Consider the following 23,866-nt stretch of genomic DNA (forward strand, 5'->3'; position numbering starts at 1 on the left):
TGTGTGTATATATATATATATATATATATATATATATATATTACATATTATACATATAGTTAGTACATATAGTTACATATATACATACACACTCATACATACACACACTTATATATTTTTTGCTATGTTATGCTACTAAAAAAAACAGACATATATAAATATATGATTAAAACTTATTTTATGCTGTTAACAAAATACAAAAATTACTACTGACCTACTCAACAAAAATAGATATTTAATGTTTTATAATGATTTAGAAAAGTTACAAAAATCCATTGCTGTACAAGCTTTGTGCTGTGGACCTAGTTTAAAACCTACAATTTATATTATATATAGTCACAATGCAACAGCACCGAATGTCCACATTTCAGATCTTCTTACCTTGATTAAAACTACATCCACAGTTCTCTCTCCTTTGGCACACAAACTATACCTCCGCTTGTATCGCTCGTACATCTTTCCAACATGCGTACGAAGAAACTGTGACACTGAACAAAGCTTTTTTCCCACATGAGGTCCTGACAGGCACAATCTCCACGGCTCAAGCGTTTGGAAAAATGAGACGCTCCTAATCTTTCACATCTGTGTGAAGGACCGGCCCCTTTCCCTCGCTCATCCCCCACTCCCCTCGTCTCTCTCTCACACACACACACATATGCAAACAGTCTCTTTTGCTCTTTCGCTGCGCCTGCTACCCCATCCCACCCTGTTGACTCTTTCTCTGCACATGGGTAATTTATGCTATGAAGTACCTTTTAATAGTCCAAAGTGTCTTAATATTGGACAAAATATTATATTCATAATTTTTACACATGCAAATCATATTATTTGGTTCACGTTTAAGTGCACATGAATTTAAAATCATTTCTTTACTTTGGTATGAGCAGAAAATTTGTCATGCTGCACTTACTAACATGAAAAATTGTCTTAGAAAATTTCCATAGTTTGCAATTTTTTTATTTTCTTTCTCCAATCAAAATGTTTAAAAAAAATGGTTTTCTGAGATTATTTAAATTAAAATGTATAGTTAACAATAACAACACTGAAAGCATTAATAAAACTAAAAGCATTAAAAAAATGTTTTACGTTGATTGAAATAATAAACATTAACTGAAATAAAATATGAAACAAAAAAAAAAAAATTCAGTTAATTGCCATGGCAACATTTCTAATTTTCATTTAGTTTAAGTTGAAGTACTAAATTAGCTCAAACTAAAAATGAAATAAAAATGAATAAAAACTAAATAGAAATAAAACTAATAACTAATAAAATAACAAAATCACTTATATTTAAATTAAAATTACAATGAAAACAGAAAATATATATGAAAAAAAACATTCAAAATATAATTAAATACTATAATAGTATATTAAAAAGAAAAAAAAACACATTGTTTATAGGTTTTTATCTATGTCTTTAATATCAATATTCCCATGCTCTTAGTGTTGTGTAACATCCCTGAATTAACAAAAGCCAGGTCATTGATTACATCATCCTCCAGGAAGTGACATCATTTGGGAGGGAAACAACAGCAATGCTATTACCTAATAAATATTAGAATTAGGAATTCTGTTGTATTAGTTGGCTTACTTCAGTCTAAAATATTCACAATAAATATCTAAATTAACAAGTTGACACAGGTAAGTTAACTCTCACACAGCAACGGCTAACTTTAGCTATTTTATTATTATTTTTTTTTCCTGTTAAACGTCGTGCCATTGTGTAAATAATCAAGTTCTAATTAAAGCATCTTAGCTTGACCGGAGCATATTTCTGAGAGTCTGCTAGCCTTTTATAGAAATACTTCCTAATTAGCATTTTTACAAAGTTGAAAAAGTACTGCAGAACAAGAACGACCCACAGAGTCGCTTTTCTTTCGCTGCGTCTCAGTTCTCCTTCCTTCTCGGAGTTGAGTCCCTGCAGGAAAGCCTGTCCGGTGGGATACACTGATAACAGCCCTGATGCCTTTCTGATGGACACCACCATTGAAGCGTTGTCAAAGCTTTTCAGTGTTTAGCGCACCATGTATACACACAATCCCAAACACACCCTCTACCCAGAGGAACCGAGGCTGAGCAACACTTACTAGTGATTTCTTCCATCTGCTCATGATCTCCAGAGGTGAAATAAGCAAAAAACCATGGCTTCGTGTGTTGTCAGGATGGGGCTGGTTATAATTTGCAGGAAAAGGCCTTCAGCACTTGTGGTTCACATAAAAGGGTAACCCCAGCCCCCCATTCCCCCAAACGGTTGTAAAGAAGCCTGTGGATGAACAGCTGGCCCAGAGGTCACGTCATTAAACTGTCAATGTCCAACAGGAGAACGGCTGATCTAGCCAAACTACAGCTCAAAACACTGTGCTGTGAATAATCATTATGCAACCTGATACACTGTGCCCCACAAAGTCAATTAACTGCATTTTGTCAATTGCTTCACTGTATGCATCTCTATCAGCTATCTCCAGTCCTCTGATTTGAACTCTTACAAAATAAACAAATCCACATTGCTTCTGGACTTCACGCCTCAACGCCACCACATCTAGTGTTTCTGTGAACCCAGACACAAAAGCAACTCTTTTACCTTGAATAACAAGAGCACAATCACATTGTGTGTGCAGCACTTTAGAGTAAACCAACAAAACTGAAACCGAAAGTAATATCATCTGACAGAGAGCATATACGGTACCGTTCAAAAGTGTTCACACCAAGGCTGCATTTATTTGATCAAAAAATACAGTTAAATAAAAGTGAGTGAAGTGACATGTGGCCAAGTATGGTGACCCATACTCGGAATTAGTGCTCTGCATTTATCCCATCCAAAGTGCACACACACAGCAGTGAACACACACACACCGTGAGCACACACCCGGAGCAGTGGGCAGCCATTTTTTGCTGCGGCGCCCGGGGAGCAGTTGGGGGTTCGGTGCCTTGCTCAAGGGCACCTCAGTCGTGGTACTGAAGGTGGGAGAGATCAGTAATATTGTGAAATATTATTACAATTTAAAATAGCCATTTTCTATTTGAATATATTTTAAACTGTAATTTATTCCTCTGATGCAAAGCTGAATTTTCAGCATCATTCCTCCAGTCTTCAGTGTCACATGATCCTTCAGAAATCATTCTAATATTCTGATTTGCTGCTCCAGAAACATTTCCTATTATTATCAGTGTTGAAAACAGTTGTGCTGCTTAACATTTTTGTGTAAATACTTAATTTTTGTGATTTTTGTTTTTCATTTATTTGAACTAGAAATCTTTTTTAACATTATAAATGTCTTTACCATCACTTTTGATCAATTTAATGCATTCTTGATGAATAAGATCAGAAAAAAAAAAAACATTTAACAGACCCCAAACTTTTGAACGGTAGTGCATTTCTGTTCTTTATTGTAGCACTGGCTCCACATATCCAAAGATATTACTTCTGGATATTCAGATGTTTATAATAATTCTCAGATCTTTTCATAACTAGATGAAAGGGAGGACACATCTGTTATTGGTTATACATGGGCCCGACACCATGAGGACCCAACCAAAATGCTGCTGAGTAACAGGATGTTATGTTATGTTTTCAGGGAAATATCGCCCCCATTTGGAGCTCGGTGCTCAAAATTATTTACTTCAAAGCAACTGTAAATACTGATGAATGTTAGGATCTCACTGACAGAGATAATGACAAAAAAGCATGAAGCTATTTTGGTTAAAAAAGGTTTGAAATCACAAGCGTCCTGTTGGGTTTGCCAAGCATCAACTTAATGACTTTTTAAACAAACGTGTAATGTGATTCTGAAAAAAAGTGAACCCTAACAGTCAAAATCATCTATCAACATAAAACAAAGAAGTGACAAAAACAGTAAAAAACGACTGTATTTTTGCTACCTAACTATCATGGGATGTCATTAATGTCACAACATACGCCCACAGCATATTTCATAAGTCAAGTGTAGTAAATTAAATATAAAGTCTATAAACACTATATGTTTAGTACTAACCACTGGTGCATCTTTTTTGTCCATGATATCAGGCCACATTGTCTTCTGATAGTCCATCTGATCCTCCAAACGTGCATCTGACTCTGCGACAGAACATATAGCATTTAAAATTCATAAAATCAGTCAGATATGAATGATCAAAAAGGTAAAAGAACAAACAGTACAAATTTGCTCATGAAAATAAAGAAAAAATATATTATTTTTAATAACGTTATTTGTAGTTCACTCAAGAATGGAATATACGAGTCATGATAAATGAACTAAAAACATGTCCTGCACTGCAAAAGCATCAACCAAACAGGCATATTTCTGGAAATGGTAAATCTGGCTATTTTAGTTCAGTTGCGTAACTCAGCAAAGATAACAATACTCTTTAAAAACATGGGTGTACCAATGTACTTTTTCGGTCACTGTGAGAACGGAGAAAGTTCAGTTCAGGAAATGGATGCTGACCTCGTCTTGTAACTTCACTTCCTTGGACATCCCATAATGACATCACCTGTCGCTAAGCTACATTTTGTTATGTACATAAATCACGATGAAATGCACCCTGTTCGCTCAGGCGTGTGCGTGTCGGAGACGCACAGGCTACTTATTCTGTTGGATCAGAAAGGTATAATTACTTAATTTTGGTTTATCATGGAAGGCGGGTGCTCTTGAAGAGACTTAGAAAGCCTGTTATGCAATCACACTGTATTATTTGATCAGTGATGAAATTAAACGGGAGTCTTGGTTATGGATTTTTTACGTTTTCACCTTGATTCAGACTAACAAAATGTCATTTTTTGAACCAGTAAAATGGTTGGAGCAACAATGAATATATGCATATAATACCATATTTTCAGGAATATACGTCATGGTTTTAATATAATCTGAAATGTGCTGCAATTTATATTCCAAAGTGACCTATGCAATTTACATCAAGCATACAAAACATGCACAAAATGCACATATTTTAGATTTGTGTCTGATGACGAACAAATCGTTTGAGAATTGTTGGAAAATAAGGTGATATTAAAGGGGTGGTTGACCAGCTTTTTTCGAAAGCTTGATTGTGTTTATGGGGTGCAGTGTAACGTGTTCATGCTTCGCTTTAAAAAAAATATTTTACCTTTATTCTACACCACTGTTTCCATTCTCGTCAAAATGGTCTGTTGAGTTCCTGGTTCTCTGAAGCCCCTCCCTCAGAATTACGCAATGGGCTCTGATTGGTTAGCAGGCTCAGTGTGTTTGTGATTCTATAACCACCAGTGGTGGACAGTAATGGAGTAGTTTTAATTCGTTACTGTACTTAAGTACATTTTTCAAGTATCTGTACTTTACTGAATAGTTTTATTTTGAGTAACTTTTACTTCACTACATTCCAAAGCATAAGATCGTACTTTTTACTTCACTATCTTGACTCCATATAGTGGTTATTTTGGGAAAATCCCAGGTATTATAAAAGTAGGATTATAAAAAATATGTGCTAATATAAAATTTAATTAAGTAGCCTATATAAAATTGCAAAATAAATCTATCTATCAGTACTTTTTTTACTTAAGTACATTAAAAAAATCGAGTACTTTTGTACTTTCAATCGAGTAAAATTGAAAAAGGAGTACTTTTACTTTTACTGGAGTAATATTTTATTATATGTATCTGTACTTTTACTCAAGTACTTGATTTGTGTACTTCGTCCACCACTGATAACCGCCTAGTGCACGTTGTCTGGAAACATCACGCCCCCTTACCATTACGGGTAGTTGCGTGTTCCCGGGGGCGGGGTTTACAAGCCCAGGAAGAAGCTCGTTGTAGTGCCTACCAGCGGAGCGTCGTAACTTTGCAGACATTGTTTATGCTCTAACAGCAATATTACACACTATCTAAAGTTCAAAAAGTGAAATCATAATCAGCCACCCCTTTAAATGCATATTTTGAGAAAACTAAAGCATTTTTTGACTTGCATGCATGTAAACCTATTGTTGGAGACCCCCAAAATAATATTAGATACATAAAAATGGCATGTTAAAAATGCAATTTTAACCCAGTGTGATTTATAATCAGGTGCAACATTTTTCCAGAAAACATGGAACATCATAAATATTTTACATTTCTATTGTTCAGCTCACCTTTCAGTAGGTCTTCTTCACCCATTGGTCGCACAGCTTCTGTTTCTTGAGACACTGGATCTAAGTTTGCTTGGGCTTGTTCAGGACATACATAAGGAACTATAATGCCATCCTCATCAAGAGCATTTGGGACATGTAAGGCACCATCTACATGGTCACTGTGGACCGAAACACCAAACAGATCTTCTGCATTGACTGCCAGGCTTTCCTCAGAGATCCCAAACTCATTTGACTTAGCTAGTATGTCTGAGGGATCCACCAAGACACGTTGATCTCCAGATTCATCTGTGTTTACAAAAACTACACCTGCATCCTCTTCTAAAAGGTCTATTTCTGCTGTGCCCTGCATGACCCCATTGTTTGAGGTCATATCCTGTCTGGAATCCTGGGAAGAGTCACCTTGGAGATTCACTTTCTCCGTATCTGCAGAAATCGCTGACTCAAGAACATACTCCGCTGACGCCTGAGCTTCACAAATGGGTTCGTCCTCCTGGTTCCCTTGAACGTTCTCCGTCCCCTCACAGCCAGAACCTAAAAGAACCTCTAGATCTTCAGGTTCTAAGATGTCCTCACTAGTTGCTGTGGAAGATCCAGGTTCTGGACCAAGCTCAGTTTGTAAGACGCTTGAAGAACTTAGCTTCTGTCCGTCAAACTCACTTCCTTCAAACACTACGCCTTCAATTGAAAGAATTGGTTGTTCTACAGGCAACACATCTTGAATTACTTCACGCAGGTGTAAAATGCTCTCATCTTCAGCAACTGAAATCCTTGAGGTTGCATCTCTAAGTTCTTCGTTCTGTTGGTCTCCATCTGTTTCCATGTATGGCATTTCTAGACTCTCCTGAAACTCCTCATTGGCTTCTTCTTGATCAAAGATTACTGAAGAATCAAGATCTCGACTACCTCCCACATTACACGTGATCTTCTCACAAATGTCTCCCACTAGTTTATGGGTTCCTGGGTCACCAGTTTTATCACAAATGCCTCGACAAGCATGCATTTCATTTTCCACTAAATTTTGGTGTGAGCTATCTAGAGGTGTATCTCCATCAGGATTTACATCCGGTGGTTCCTTGCTTTCTTCTCGCACCTCCTCAGATTCGATGAGATCTCCGCACCCATCCTCTTCCTCAGCATCGGTCTCAGTGCCTTGAGAAGAAGATTCAACATTCGAGCTTTCTGGCATGTCCAAAGACTGAGTGATTCCCATATCTCCTGCCTCAACGGTGGGGCTACGTTCAACTAGCTCTTTCTCCTCTGATACTTTCTCCTCTACAGAGTTGTGTCCTTTTTCCTGATTTTGCCCCTCAGCAAAACCTGGTGCTTCACAGATTAAGTCATCTGCTTTATCAGCTTCCTCTTTCTGTTGTTCGCAGGAAGAGGTTCTGTTGACTATGCTCTCAGAACCACTCTGCAAACCATCACTACTATCTCCAACGTCACCGGTACTAACTACACCAGTAGTTGAACGCTCCTCTTGCTCTCTGCAATCAGTCTCACTGTTTTCACAAGCACACGCCCGCTGATCTTCGCTATTGCCATTATGTAGGAGAGCCGGGGCACTTTCACAGCTGAGCGAGGGACCTCCGTTACCCTCCCTGTTTTGCGAGGGATCCAGACGGTCATTACGTCCTTTGTTTTCTTCTGTGCTAAAAGGAGTGAACTCTCGTTCTCTCGTATCAAGGGAGTCGTGAGGTGCCTCTTCACAACAGCAATCTCTGGTCTCCAGGCCGTCATCACATTCTTGGGCAATATGCGGAGAGTCTGAGCTCTGCTGAAAGGCAACTCCTCCCTGAACATGAACACAGAACAACAGCTTAGGGTTTTCTCTCCTTCAAGCAATTCTCTAATTCTACAGTTATGCCACTGCAATGAATAGCAGATCTACAGCTGTTGCAGAAATGTTATGGTGGAGGTTTAAATCTGAGGGATATTTCTTGGCAAACAAATTCCCTTCTGTTGACTGCATAATAGTATGTATTCATGTAGCAGACATTTCTGATATCCAAAGCGACTTACAAAAAAGACAACACAGTGATTCATCCTAAAGAGGCAGTAACTTGAGAAGTACAAGGTTTCAAGTTGTACAGAGGAATTATAGAGGATAAATAGCAATATTAATATGTTTAATAAATATTGTATTGTGTTAAATATCATATAAAATAATTGTTATTATAATATACTATAGTATCACATACACTACAGTTCAAAACTCAGTAGGATATTTTAAAGAAACTAATACTTTTATTCAGGAAGGCCACATAAAATTGATCAATAATTGACAGTAAAGACATTTATTATGTTACAAGAGTATGCATTTCTGTAATCATCAAAGAATAATGACATAAAAGCATTATGGTTTCTACTAAAATATTAAGCAGAAAATATTATACTATTTAATATTTTAAAGCAGAATTAATAAGAAATGTTTCTTAAGTGGCAAAAAAAAATATTAGAATGATTTCGAAAGGATCGTGTGACACTGAAGACTGGCTGCTGAATAAACTGGAAAATAAAAACATTATTTCTCATCACAATTGCAGCATATTTGCATGTTGAAAAATGGCTCGTCGTCACCATTATATTTTTATATTTTTTAAAACCAATAAATCCACTGAATTCTACCTAAATGTCACATTTATTGAAATTAGATGTATAATGCATATTAATATTTTTGTTGTTGTTGTTGTTTTATTTCCTTTAAAATATATGAATGTTGAAAAGAATTAACCTACCTGTTCAGTCATCTCATGCTGTGACATTTCCAGTAAATAATAATATATATATATATATATATATATGTTTTTTATCTTTTAAGATTTGATCTTTTTGATATCACTTTAAAGGAAGTGATACTACAGATTCAACCACATGGTTAAAACTAAAGTTACAGTTTGTCTTTGTCAATATATTATTATCATTATTCTTCATGTTTACACATGCTGTCCTTGTCGTGCTGAATAACTCAACTCTGGAGAAGTTCATCACACTCAAAAAGAAAGAAAAAAAACAAACAGACAGAAAGCAAGAGAGAGAAACAGACCGAGTTGAACATCTAGAAAAGGAAGTTTTGCCGACACATCTAAGCAAACTAACCTGACTCACCTTCCCTTGACAATGGCAAAGCATCAGTCTGCGCAGTTCCAGGATGTCGGTCTGTAGGTTGGGTGGTGCGCCGCCCGGCTCAGTGCCCAAAGACAGGGTGTAGGTGTTCAGAGAGGGGTGGTGCTGTACCACACGACTGCTCGAGGAGGAGACCTGTCTGAGCGTCTCAACGCCAATGTCTGCATCCAAATCCTCCCTAAATCAAAACAAGCCATCAGATGAACAGGATATGCTCAAACTGTTCCATTTTAACTTTAAACAAAATAACACCCTGCTGTCATCAAGACACTCAATAAAATTACAGTTCTTATGGATGTACTGCTTTGATTTATTTGTTGAAGAGGCAGTGGGGAATGATCGAAATATACAAATGGAGTTATTATGCAACTGAATGCATATTTTCTATTCTTTCGCCAACTCGAGAGCATTAATAATAAGAGGTAATGGTTCAAATCTGGGCCTAGAGTGTTGACTAATGCGGGGTGGAGTGATTTTTGCCACATGAAAGCAACTGTCACTGCTGTCTGAAGCAGCATGCAGCAGATGAAAGAACAATACGCAATTAGATCACTTTAATGTCTAAGCAATGAGATTAAATGGAGAGCTAATGGAAACTTCCTATTTCTCAGATGTTTCTTGTGTGGGAAAAAAAGCACCAATAATGTATCTCAATTAGATTTTAAGTTGATTTTAGAAGTTTGCGTATTTTTATCCATTTTTATTTCAGCTTTAATTATTTGAGTACTATAAGTTAAACTAAACGAAAATGAAAAATGTTGTCCAAGCAACTAGCTAAAATAAAATAATAATAATGTTGTTGTTTTTTTATGGTTTTGGTTTTAGTTAACAACATAGAGGTTTAAAATAGTTAGTGAACTTAAAGGAATAGTTCACCCAAAAATTAAAATTAGCCCATTATTTACTCACCCTCAAGCCATCCTAGGCGTATATGACTTTCTTCTTTCAGATGAATCCAATCAGAGTTATATAAAACATTGTCTTTCATCTTTCAAGCTGTTTAATGGCAGTCAGCGGCGGGTATTGCAGTTCATCAGTCCAAAAGAAGTGAAATAAAGCGCATGCATCCATAATAAAAAGTGCCTCACAGGGCTCCGGGGGGTGAACAAAGGCCTCCTGTAGCGAATCAATGCGTTTTTGTAAGAAAAATATCCATATTCAAAACGTAATCATCACTTTAATCTAGCTTGCGCCAACAGTTGTACATGGAAGCAGCTCCGAGCTGATGACGTATGAGTTCAGCGCTGCGCATGCGACGGTGAGTCTCGTGAAAACCAACGTTTGTTTACAGGAGCAAAGGAAGCAAAGTTTCCTTACTTTAGCAAAGGAAAACCAGTCTCCTCTTGGCTTATATCGAAATCCTCCGACAAATCCTCGTTGTTTACTTCTAATTCATGACCGTTGTTTTGTTTTGATCTCTCCGTTGCGCTTCCGCATTCGTCACTTCTGAGCGGCGCATGCGCAAATCCGACGTCCTACGTCATCCACCCAGAGCTGCTTCCGTGTACAACAGTGAGCGCAAGCTAGATTAAAGTGATGATTACGTTTTGAATATGGATATTTTTCTTACAAAAACGCATCGATTCGCTACAGGAGGCCTTTGTTCACCCCCCGGAGCCGTGTGAGGCACTTTTTATTATGGATGCATGCGCTTTATTTCACTTCTTTTGGACTGATGCACTGCAATACCCGCTGACTGCCATTAAACAGCTTGAAAGATCAAAGACAATTTTTTATATAACTCCGAATGGATTCGTCTGAAAGAAGAAAGTCATATACACCTAGGATGCCTTGAGGGTGAGTAATTCATGGGCTAATTTTCATTTTTGGGTGAACTAACCCTTTAAAACCTGTAAGAATCAGACAGCTTTATTGCGAACTAACCATTATAACTGAAGTAGCAGGAACAAAACCATGTTAAAGGAACACTCCACTATTTTTGAAAATAGGCTCATTTTCCAACTCAGGCCATATCGGCCTAGGAAAACTTTTCATTTTCCGTCGGTCTTAGTACACGATGTAACTACAGAAGAGTCAAGTTTTAAATAGGAAAAATATAGAAACTCTTTGGTCATTTTTGAGCGAGATGCTAACGGTCTAATCAGATTCAATGATCTATGCTAAGCTACAGCTAAAAGTGCTACCGCCAGACCCGGAGATCGGCTGAATGGATTCGAAAACAGTAAAACTCAACTGTTTAACTCTAGGGGAGTTGGAAAATGAGCCTATTTTCAAAAATAGTGGAGTGTTCCTTTAAGCTTCGTAAACTGTTCACTTATAATACAAAAACTCGTGTTTTTGACTATTTAACCCAGTGCAAGGATAATTATTTATATTTGACAGTAGACTGGTGCCCACAGAGTGACAATTCACTCCTGCTTCTCCATCATGACAGATTTATGTTGTGTTCATTTAAATAAGATGCTGTGTATGTACAGTAAGCACATCACTCACAGGCTGAAGAGCTCCAGCAGTGCTGTATATCCTCGACTCTGGGCAATGATCACCGGTGTGGCGCCCTGTTTGTTAGACAGGTTGAGGGCCTCTCGGGCCCCTGGCTGCTTGAGGAGAAAACGGGCCACTCTGAGGAGCCCGCGGCGGGCTGCAAAGTGAAGGAGGGTCTCTTGAGGTTCCAGTCCTGAAAGAGAGAAATAAGAATATTCAGAGAGAAAAACAGAGGGATGTAAACCAATGTCTGTCTGACCTAGTCTTTTGCCCTAATTTACAAGTACTAGCATTCTATTTAATTGCAAATTAAATTTCTGCTATGACATAAATCAAACAAACTATGTTTATCATTCCAAAGTTATACGTTTTTTTAATGCATTTATCCTCCTATCAGCTGCATTTATTTGATCAAAAATACAGTAAAAACAGGAATATCATGAAATATTATTGCAATTTAAAAATGACTTTGTTGATATATTTTAGACAGATGTACTGCTTAATAGTTTTGTGGAAACTGATTCTTTGTAATCAGGAGGATCTAAAAGTATTAATTTTTTAAAACAAAAAAAATTAAAAAATCCCTACCCAACAGTTTTGAATGGTGTGTATACAGTATATTTCTATATGTCCTTGTATTTGAACAAGAATGTTTTTGCATTGCATAAAATATCAAGGCATGTGATATTTGTTTTAAAGAAAAAGAGCACAAGCACAATGCTCAAGCATAATAATCCACCACACAAGTTTGTTAGGACAAGGACAAAGTACTGTGATTCAGCAGAGAAGAACCAGGCCAAAAATAATGTCAATTAATTAAACAGATTTGCCACCTGTAATTAACATCACACTGTAACTGACCTGTCAACCGTCATGTGACCATTATGAACTCAAAGGAACTGTTCTGATTACTTGGAACCTGATCTGGAATGTCATTTAGGGACATTTATTTGGCTACAGATATGTGCTGTGGAACATCATCCAGTACATTCTCTTCTAAATTTGTAATGATATCCAAAAAAAGAATGAAAACAAATGTAAAAAATGGAGACATAAGTCGCAGGCCAAGGATAACTTGAGAGATTTCCACAAAAGTATTATTAGCCCTCTAAAATTGAGCAGTTTATATTTGTATTTTATAATAGATTACATATTAAATTAAATGTGGCTGTAAATTGTATTTTTTTTTTTTTTCATTTTATAGAATGTTAGAAATCAATCAATGAAGTATGAGCCTGATGATCTACACTAATGTTATAACGCCCCCTAAAGGATCAACCACATCTTAACTTCTGTTGAGACGATCCTCCAGTTTGATAATAAATATATGATAAAGTCCTATTGGACGATGTAAAGTCCTACCTCCAAAGGCACTTTTCTTTGTCATGATCAGTTAAGCTACAAAATTATGCTGGTTTAAGTTCTTGTGATAAATAGTTACAACTAATTAAATAAAAAATTAGAACATTATTAGAACATGGCTACTTATCTTAGTTTAGTCTAAAACCCTCTCTGTAAAAACCTTTGACTCTAATTAAACAAAATGAAACAAGAATTTTGAACCTGGCTTTATCCAATGTTCAGATTTCTGTAATAGAAATGTATGTAAATTAGTGCATATTTAATTAAGACAATGCCTCATTTCCATATTTACACAGAAAACCTTTCAGTTTTAATAGAAAATAGTTAACTGGGGAAGTATTTACCTGGGGTGTCTTGCCTTAAAGAACACATACAGAAGGCAATTACAGGTGTAACGCATGATTACTTGAACCTACAACCTTTTGATTGCCAGCCCAGATCGAAGCCACCACCAAGCTGCACTCACGTGTGTTATTCCTCAGCAGGTTCCAGCCAGGGGGCAGCGTGATATGTTTGAGGGCCAGGGACAGATTCTGGTCCAGCTTTTTGCACTCCTGCAGCGGGATCTGATGCTCGTCCAGTAGCAGAGCCTCTTCCAGTAGGCTTGTCTGCCCCACCGCGCTCACCAGGAACTGGGCCATGTCGAAGGCCAGGTCCTGTACGAAGTGCAGGCGCTCGGTAGCCAGAGTATGAATGTTACCGTCTGGTCCCGCTGAGCACAGGGTGACCAGCACCCACTCACAGCAGTTATGAGCTGTACAGAGAGCAAAAGTTCATGACAGCAGTCAAACATATCCAATACAATAAATAATGTTGATGACTAATTGCATTGCATTGCATTGAATAAAATAAAATAAAATAAAATAAAATAAAATAAAATAAAATAAATAAAATAAATAAAATAAATGGTCAACCTCCTGGGAAAAAAAAGGACAAACCTATATTTACGGTAAAAGCATTATGTTATGTGCATACAACTCTCTATAGTTAGTTACTCAGTGAATAACTACATTCATAGTAATATACATACATTCATAGAATGCTTAAAATAAATATAACGCTATGCAAAATTACTGCTTTTGTAATGCACATGACTGTAACCCATCAGCCACATGACAACACTGTAAACAGGACAAATATGATGTAATTTCTATTTCCAGAAAAAAATATTTCTGCAATGTCCCAATAACATACTTAGAGTCATGCAAGAACAGGATACCAGTTTTAGAAATATTTAACCTCCATAATGATACATATTTCAGAGTGAAACAGAATCTTAATTAAGAAACAAATGTAGAGTAGGACCCCAAATTTTATCCGGAAAGTGATTAAGTGCTTCAATGTTACTGGTTATTGTAATTTTTCCCTGACCCAATACTGTAAATTATTACATTTAGATTTTTTTTTTTTTTTTTTTTTGTACAATGAAAGTTAATGGGGTCTAATGTTGTTTAGACGTGAAGTGAAAAGCTGCATGTTTGTAAGAAACAAATCCCTCATTAAGGCATTTTTAACCATTCCTTCTGGATAAAATACGAGTCCTCTTTCCATAATACTGCTGCAAAACAAGCAAAAATAGTCAAAAATGGTTCTAAACAAATATTTTGGTTGATTTATGGACTTTTTCAGGGAAGCGTTATTATGGATTATGGACATGTATTTTGGCCACACAGCTTTTCTTTTATTTGTGGATTATTGTGATGTTTTTATCAGCTGTTTGGACTCTCATTCTGACGGCACCCATTCAGCAAGTGATGTAATGCTAAATTTCTGATGAAGAAACAAACTCATCTACATCTTGGATGGCCTGAGAGTGAGTAAAATTGCAGCAAATTTTAATTTTTAGGTGAACTATTCCCGGTATATTTAAATAAAAGGTCAATTTTCACGTTGACTTCAATGCAAAATCCATATACAAACACTCAAACTAGGTTCACAAGTGGCAAACACAGCTTCTCCCTGTAATCTCCCTCCATCAGCGGATCATCCCCTTCACTGACTGCTGAGGCATCTGACACTGAAACACAAGCATTGCTGCCCTCAATGTCATTCATTCATGCTGACTGAACATCTCCATAGAGAGCAGATTCGCTTCAGCGACCAAACAGCCCTAAATAACACGCATATCATTCAAACGATGAGATAAGAAAAGACTAATACATATATAGATATGCTTAAAAATATGCCACAATCAGTTTCTCCATTGAACTCTCTCTATGGGCCTGAGCTACACCATGTTCAGTGTGACTCAATCCACCTGAGTCCTTAATAGGATCACCAAGCAAACATGTTTTGTTGACAGGACCAAGTGATGCCACCTTTATTTGGCCTGAGACAAACACTGTCCGCAGTGAGGACTTACATGAGAGTTAATTCATATAACACAATCTTTGACTGGAAAATACAGCTTAAAACACAGATTATGTACAGGTGCATCTCAATAAATTAGAATGTCGTGGAAAAGTTCATTTATTTCAGAACCAAAAGACTTAAACTACTTCAGTCTGTGTGCAATGAATTTATTTAATACACGAGTTTCACAATTTGAGTTGAATTACTGAAATAAATGAACTTTTCCACGACATTCTAATTTATTGAGATGCACCTGTATGTGTGCAGAGAATGCTCATTTTACTTTGCCAAAAGTAATTTCTTAAAAAGAGGACAGAGGGCAGCATGTTCACCCAATTCATCTTCCCCCAACGGAGTAAACAAAAAAAAAGTCTCTAAATACGCAGTCAGAAGAACATAGACAGTTAAACATTCATCACTAGAACACCAGAACAACCACATTCCTCAACTTTAGTATGTGGCAATGAGTTAATGTGAACCTTAAAGTGCCCCTATTATGGGTAATGAAAGGTTCATATTTTGGTTTTGGGAGTCTCCAACAGCTATTTTACCGCTCCAAAAGCGGGATCTAGTGGCAAAGAAAAGACCAACAAGTGGGCGGGCAATATGCTAATGTTTCATGTTGACGTCAACATGAAACAGCTTGGGATTCGTTTTAAAAACGACTCGTTTCAATGATTCAGAGTTGACTCTTTCTTTTGAGAGACAATAACTATATAAACGGTGCACTTTCAGATTTAAAACTTTGCAGGATGTTTTCATTCACTTAGAGCTGTGTTACACACTGCATGAAAGGCAATTTTCCAAAATCCATAATAAGGGCACTTTAATTTCTTTATCAATCTGAAATTTGATGCATGTCATTTTTCAATGCTAAAACACTTTATCTGGTCCCAGTTTATGCAGAGAAAAGTAGAAGCAATTTGCAGCTTGATTCTTATGTAAAGTGTTTTTAAAACATCAACCAGTAGAGACGCACAATACTGGCTAATGTGTGCTTTTTTCTTTTCTTCTTCTTTTTTTTTTTCATGGTATCAGCAATATTTTAAGATTTAGCTCAATAATCTAGCACTAAATTGAAAGGATAGCAAGGATTTTAAAGGTTTAACCTTTTAAAAGCACTTGAATATTAAAGCAGGAATCTCTTGAAGAACGATTTCACGTTAAAAACACAAGTTGGCATGAGTTGTTGTGTGCATGTAATGATCCGAACAGTTTATTCAAGTTTTTTATATGTTTAATTGTATTTTTTAGAAAACTACTATAGATTTATAATACCACCATTTATTGGGGATTCTCTATTTAAAAAAATTAAAAAAAGATATTGTCATTTAAATATTTGTTGTATTAATAATAATAATTTTAGCTCAGTACATATGCAGTTTCTTTTTTATCTTTATAGTGCTATTGACTACTAGAGCACCAAATAACAATTTTATAGCAAACTTTATTTTAAGACAAGGATTCCCAAACTTTTTTGTCAGCCGAACCCCTTTGACCTAAAATATTTAAGCATGTCCTGAGATTTTAAGCGAATATTTCAATAACTTAACACATTTGCATGTTAACGGTTCTCTGATGTTGTTCAATGTCACATGACATGCAGGTAAACAATTAAACATGACAATTTTTAGTAAGTGTCGATCATTTAATTTATAATTCGCTTTTCAGAAACTCACAAACCCCCTGCAGTTCCCTCACGAACCCCAATTCATAAACCCAGTTTTAGGAGATGTGTGTAACAAAAACTTTTTTTTTCAGCAGAAAAAGGGTCAAGAGGTCAGAGTTGGGATGCAGTTGGCTATAACATCACAGATCTAAGGGCCCAATATTACGCTCACCTGGACACACAGCCTGAAGGGTGGCATGGCTGACCTTCAGTGTGCTGGTAAGATGTCTCTGAGCAGAGCCAGTGAACAACAGGAAGAACTGCACCTCCCCCTGTTCTCCTTCACCGAGCGCCTCATCACAGAGCTGAACTGTTAGCACACACTCGCCCTGATACAGGAAAAGAGAGAAGTGTGAAACACAAAATTATGTGTTTATGAATAAGAATTTTAGGGCAAAAATCACAAACAAAATGCCAAAATGATCCAAGCCTCCACCCGTTCCAAAACCTTCTGATTGAATGATGCGTTCATATTCTGCAAACTTGATCAGTAAACTACAGTTTGAAAAAACAAACAATACAGTTCTACATTATTTATTAGACACAAGGACTTGATGAATGTGAAAGGTTTGCAAAAAGCTTACTATCCTTGCTTCCAAATGGAACCTTTCATATATTTTAACCCAAGAACTCAGAGAACCAAAACTGAAGTTGTGGTTACAACAGGATATCACACTGGTGTTGGTCTGCACAGATTAGCACAGATAGCACTGTGTGAATTTAACAGCACACGCCCTGATGTTCTAGATGAGAAGCTTCCCTCTTCCTGTCACACTTTCACAAATTAACACACATAAAAAAATACTATATAATTAATATTCAAACAACACGCTCAGAGGCCGATGGAACCACCACTGCAAAAGCCATTATCACAAATCAAGTTTCTAATTAGAATCAAAATGCATTTCCTATTTAAACAGGCCAAACTGTACATGAAAATATCAGATGGAATAATGAAAAAATGAAGCATACTTCTATTCAGCAAGTATGCATGATTAAATTGACCAAAAGTGACAAAAAGACATTAATAATGTTACAAAACTTTACTTTCTATTTGTCAGAGATTCCTGAAAAAAAAAAAGTATCACAGTTTCCACAAAAATGTTAAGCTGCTCAACAGTTTTCAACATTGATAATAATAATAAAATGTTTCTTGAGCAGCAAATCAGCAGCATATTTGAAAGAAGGATCATGTGACACTGAAGACTGGAGTAATGATGCTGAAAATTCAGCTTTACATGACAGGAATAAATAAAAATTTAAAAATATATTCAAATAGAAAACAGTTATTTTAAGTTGTAATAATATTTCACAATATTACTGTTTTTTTAAACAAATAAATACAGCCCTTGTGAGCATAAGAGACTTCTTTCAAAAACAAAACAAAACAAACAAATTCTATAGATAAAAGTCACAAAGTCACATTTGTATGTAATGGTGACTTTGAAGAAATAAAACTTTACTTTAAAGACCCATTGTAAAAAAAAAAAAATTTTGACTGTAAAGAATGCAGAAACCAATGTTCCGATTTTAAGAACCTATATTGCAAAATTTAAATCTCCAAAACATTTAAGAACATAAATCTCCAATGAACTATAATTTAATCAACTCAAGAAACAGATAAAGCGGTCTTGATACGTAGAGGGTTCTTTGTTGAAACTTAAAGGGGTCATATGATGCGATTTCAATTTTTCCTTTCTCTTTGGACTGTTACAAGCTCTTGGTGCATAAAGAAGATCTGTAAAGTTGCAAACACTAAAGTCTCAAATCCAAAGAGATATCCTTTATAAAAGTTAAGAGTCAACCACGCCTACCTAAAACGGCTCGTTCTAACACGCCCCCACATACCTACGTCACTATGTGGGAAGATTTGCATAACGCCGCCCAAATGTTCACGCAAAGAAAGGAGTAACTTTTATTCTCGCTGTAGTATTGTTGCCGCCGCCATGTCGTGAAGGCTCTGTGTGCTTCGTTGTGAAAGCGAAACTACTTTGTTTGGCCTTCCAAAAGAGGATGATATCGCTTCGTTATGCCTGGAGCTGATCCGTGGTGGTCGCTGAGGAAATACTTCAACTTGGTGCTGTCGATCGCCGGATCGGTTTTCACCATGGACGAAGCGGAGTCCAGCCCGGGGTCGTCATATGGGGTTGCCGCAGGCTGCAGGCATCACAGTATGGTAAGGGACGTAACATTTCCGTCACACGCTTGGGGTATTCGGCCAATCACAACGCACTGGATAGCTGGCCAATCACAGCACACCTCACTTTTTCAGATCGATGAGCTTTTTAAAAATCGACACGTTTCAGAAAGGCTGGGCATAGAGGAGAAACAATAATGTACAGTATGTGGAAAATAATGTGTTTTTTTAACCTTAAACCGCATAAACACATTTCATTACACCAAATACACAAAATAATGTTCTTTTTAGCAGCATCATATGACCCCTTTAAGAACCATTTGTGCCATGGCAAAGTCCTTGCGTTAAAGCAATAGATATAGGATATGTGAGTTTCGATTGACAATCAGACAGAATTTAGGAAATCTAAGCTGCATACTGACTCCTGAAATTATTTCAGGAGAGGAAAGATGTCTATGGGAATAAAGAAACAATAAGGGGTGTCACACATACTTCTGTGCTCAAAACCGTTCTAATCCATCCTCTTTCACTTATCACCATTGTATCCATTTATCTCAGCCCTTTGGATAATCTAATATCGTTTCAGCAGTTAATTACAGACATTAACACAAAGATAAGTCTCTTTGAACCCTCATCGGATTTCACAGCAGTGGAGGGAAAATCCCTTCTCTTTGTTGACTGTACTCCGTACGTCAGATAGGCTTCTTGTGGTAGTAACACAATACCGGTCATACATCCTTCCCGCAGATCGACTTGTTTTCTGTTCTTGTAAGGTGCTGACAGCCATATTCCCCTTCGGGATCTAGATTAGCCGTATTGCTTCAATCAGGGGTCACCGCTATCCTGAATGAGAATTTGATTGATGTTTCAAGATCTGTGTTGAAGACGACTGAAAGGACAGCAGACTTTGAGCGGACTGGTGAAGCTAGACTGTTTTTGGACTGGGTTCTGATTATATTATTGCAGAAAATGTATGTGGTGAAATACTTCCTTCTATTTCAGCTTTATGAGCACAGACAACTATAAGACAGACATCTGTTGTGATCTGTTTGCTCTATTTGTTTGAGCATCTTGACCATCCTGGCACAGCATGATCAAGCAAAGAATTCAAACAAAAAACACAATAACCACAATATCAATATCAATATTGAGAAGCAAAGTAAGAGAAGTCTTGTTTTCAGAAAATATATATTGAATGAGGTTGTTTTTTTTACTGCATTGACAGTTTTTTTTTTTTTGTCTTGTTGAAAGCATAAAATTCATTTTAGTGAGGTTTATCCTAAAAAAAAACTAAATGAAATGCAAAAAACCCAATATCCTATCTATATCAATATTGAGAAGCAAAGTCTTGTAAGTCTTGTTTTCAGAAAATCTTTTTTTTTTTGTCTTGTTGCAAGCATAAATCTAACTTATTTTAGTGAGGTTTCTCCTAAAATGCATTAAGGATGTGAAAGGTGTTAATTCACACATTTCAACACATCTAAAAGATTTTGTTATCTTACATAATTTTGCTTCCTAAACAAAATGCATCTTGCTTTAGGTCGGTTTAGATATTTGTACTGGAAAACTATAATATACTGATCATTTCAACTTGCCATTAAAACATATGAGGCAAGGTCTATGCTAAAAGCAGGTGGAGAGTTTATATTTTTGATAAAGCACTTACATGAATGTTTCACTGAAATTGTGTGTTATTTGAGCTGTAAAGTTGTCTGAATTGTCAGTTCAAGGTGGACCTATTTTTTTTTAACCTAGAGGAGTATCTGATGGTGCATTACCAACATAATTCCTCCAGACTAAGGGGTTGTTCACACAGAATGCCTTATTGCGTTTCGCTGTGCTGCTTTGCATTGTTTTTCAGTGTAAACATTAGTTGCGGGAAGGCCAGTTCTTTTTTACAAATTGTTTTTTTCAGACAGTTTGTTCACGCAATGACGTCATGTATACGTGATGCTATTAATAATTAAAAGTGAAAAAAAGCGAAAGTGACGTGAGGCCAAGTATGGTGACCCATACTTGGAATTAGTGCTCTGCATTTAACCCATCCAAAGTGCACCACCCACCTACAATCCCTGCCGGTACGAGACTCGAACCCGCAACCTTTGGGTTACGAGTCCGACTCTCTAACCATTAGGCCACGACTTCCCTTGAAGTCAATAATGATTTTTAATGATAATGAACCCAATAATGATTTTTACATAAATCAAGACAAAGCCATAAGAAATACACATTTCAATACTGTTTATCAAACCCTAAGCAAACAGTTCTCAGCATGTTGGAGCATGCTTTAAGCAAGCGCTTTAAGGGCTTTATGGCTTCTATGCTGTTAGGGTCTAGGCCAATGTGAATTGTATGGCTGACACCAGAACACATCCATGATGGAGAATAAGATCACATGCACAGAGTATTGAAAGGGTTAAACTATATTACTTAATAGATACTGTATTAATACACACTAAGCATGCTCACAAACACACATACACATTTTTTTGTAGATATAGATATTTAAAATAACCGATAGGTAACAAAATGCTTACTGTATGTCTGCTGTTTATGACACCATTTTCAGGTTTAAATTTAATCATAATGTGGCATAATTGTAAAAACTGTTATGTCTGTATAAATGCATTTGTAAACTTTGAGTAAATTTCAGGTTAAATGTAATAATAATGATTTTATAATGTGTAAATATAAATTATAATAAAATTGCAATTTCAGGGAATTTACTATAGAAATATAGTGCTTTAAACCTTTATATAACTATTACAGTGTCATTTTTTGTCCAGTTTCAATAAAATTGTGCATGCTTTTGTAACGAGATAAATTATTATAGTTTGGGGGTTCTTTAAGTTAAATCCTGTTAATGGGATCGCACTTTCTATTGGTTATGCCGGTGGAGCTGTTGCCCACTGAGCTTGAACGATCTGCAGCAGAGCTAGGGAAAAACGCTGTAGGTGGAGCTCTAACATGACTACATGACTAACTATTTTCGGTCTCTTCTACTGCTCTGTGTGTGGGTGACTGCAAATGAATTCCAATATCATCCACATTCAGAGTGCTTGTCCTGGTGAAGGGTGGGACTGGGTCAGATAAAGCCAAAGGTCACATTGGTGCCGTGACCCGGATGGGAGTGAGGCTTAGGGGGGTGAGTGTAACAGACGCCAGCTGGTAGGTGCTGTGCAGGTAAACCTCACTCACCTGGGGCCAGTTGCATAAAAGGTTTAGACTGGATTTACAAGTTAGTCATCTCATTTTTTTCTTTAAGACTATTTATAATTTTTTTTAATTCAGTTAAATAAAAGCATAGATTAGTCTAAGTTAATTCCAAAAATAAGACTGATTACTCATTGGCTAACTGCTAGTTGGTCAAACTCGTACTTAAGACACTGTCTTAACATAAAGGCTAAGTTTGTGCAACTGGCCCCAGATCTCAAGGGGCGCACTGGCGCTGCAGTCTTTAGCCTCCTTGTTATTGCACCCGTCTCCCATGCCGGCGACACCGGGGGGTTACACTTGTTTAGAATCATACGATGCATGAGTTTGTATGAGTTTACAGAGTTTTGTGAAGTTTTGAGTTTTCTTTGAGGATTCATAGGCTTTTGGGTACACTAGATCAAGACCATATTTTTAATTGACCCTGTTACAGCTGACCAAATGCAAAGGTTACATTTTTTTGGGGGTAATTTTTGACCTGAATTGTACTGCACTGATTTTATTGATTTTTTAATTAAAAAAACAGCAAAGTAGGGTTTTTTTAAATAATCCCAACTATTTAAAGAACGATTTGATTGACAGCAGTAGTCCTAGGCAAATTTGTATTTCAGAATGAGTAGATCGATCATATGATATGAAGATCTAGTGTATGTGTGAATATATGAGCAAGCCTTGGTGATGTTGTAGACATGCGAGTTCTACTATCCCTCCAATTTTCAAGTCTCTACAATTTACAGTTTGGTCTACCCGATCAGTTTTAAGTGGAGAATGCTGATCCTTGGCCATTCTAACAATTACAATAGGGTTTCAGCGCTACACACGTGAACCCCTAAAAATCCCAAATATTGGCCTATATATTGACCTTGTTGATTGGTCGTCCACTAGCACAGTAACTGGACAACAAATCAACTTTCTAGCATGATCATATTTGCTGAAATTGCAGCTGCCTAACACCACTTCTTTTGAAATTACTCAGACACACATGCTTCTGTCTAGTTGTGTGTGTGTGAAACAAAACTGCATCTCCATCTGAAATAGATTTGACTGAGCAAATAAAGAGGAATGCAAAATAAGCATGAAGGATACTTACATATAATGGGGCTTGACAAGGACTAAGTTTCATGACTCTGGACACTGAAAAGAAAAAAAAAAAACAGTATGAAGTCAGTGCAAACAAAGCTGTACATCATCAGATCAACCAAAATACTGATGCTGTTTTCAGCCTAATTATAAAAGGAGGTTTATGATTCAATACGTTTGAGCATGAAAATACCCTCAGCAAATGTGAAACCAATTCAAATTAGCACCTCTACTGACAATACAACAGCTGTTTGATAAATGGCACTTCAGGCCTAAAAGATATTCATGAGTGTGACTCACACCTTCAGTCTCAGTGAGTGCAAGACATGCTGAAATACACTGCTGATTCACAGGCCTGTAATTACCAGAAAAGTGATGTGTT

At 36.6% G+C, this 23,866-nt stretch overlaps 1 protein-coding gene across 7 annotated transcripts in view; it reads right to left on the reverse strand.

Moving 5' to 3' along the window:
* Positions 1 to 23,866, reverse strand: part of LOC107662299 (A-kinase anchor protein 13-like) — an 89,084-nt gene that overhangs the window by 57,538 nt on the left and 7,680 nt on the right. For 6 of the 7 annotated variants that reach the window (XM_016452275.1, XM_016452279.1, XM_016452280.1 and 3 more), the window contains exons 2-8: positions 23,495 to 23,538; positions 17,227 to 17,383; positions 13,500 to 13,787; positions 11,681 to 11,864; positions 9,200 to 9,404; positions 6,104 to 7,895; positions 3,993 to 4,075 (exon numbers count right to left, since the gene is read on the reverse strand). In XM_016452275.1, coding sequence (XP_016307761.1) covers positions 3,993 to 4,075; positions 6,104 to 7,895; positions 9,200 to 9,404; positions 11,681 to 11,864; positions 13,500 to 13,787; positions 17,227 to 17,383; positions 23,495 to 23,527 — 2,742 coding nt within the window. In that variant the 5' untranslated portion in view covers positions 23,528 to 23,538. The remainder of the gene's footprint in view (positions 1 to 3,992; positions 4,076 to 6,103; positions 7,896 to 9,199; positions 9,405 to 11,680; positions 11,865 to 13,499; positions 13,788 to 17,226; positions 17,384 to 23,494; positions 23,539 to 23,866) is intronic. The other variant, XM_016452278.1, reaches the window with a different exon arrangement.

Source organism: Sinocyclocheilus anshuiensis, unplaced genomic scaffold (assembly GCF_001515605.1).
Source record: "Sinocyclocheilus anshuiensis isolate Anshui unplaced genomic scaffold, SAMN03320099.WGS_v1.1 scaffold579, whole genome shotgun sequence".
Lineage (NCBI taxonomy): Eukaryota > Metazoa > Chordata > Actinopteri > Cypriniformes > Cyprinidae > Sinocyclocheilus > Sinocyclocheilus anshuiensis.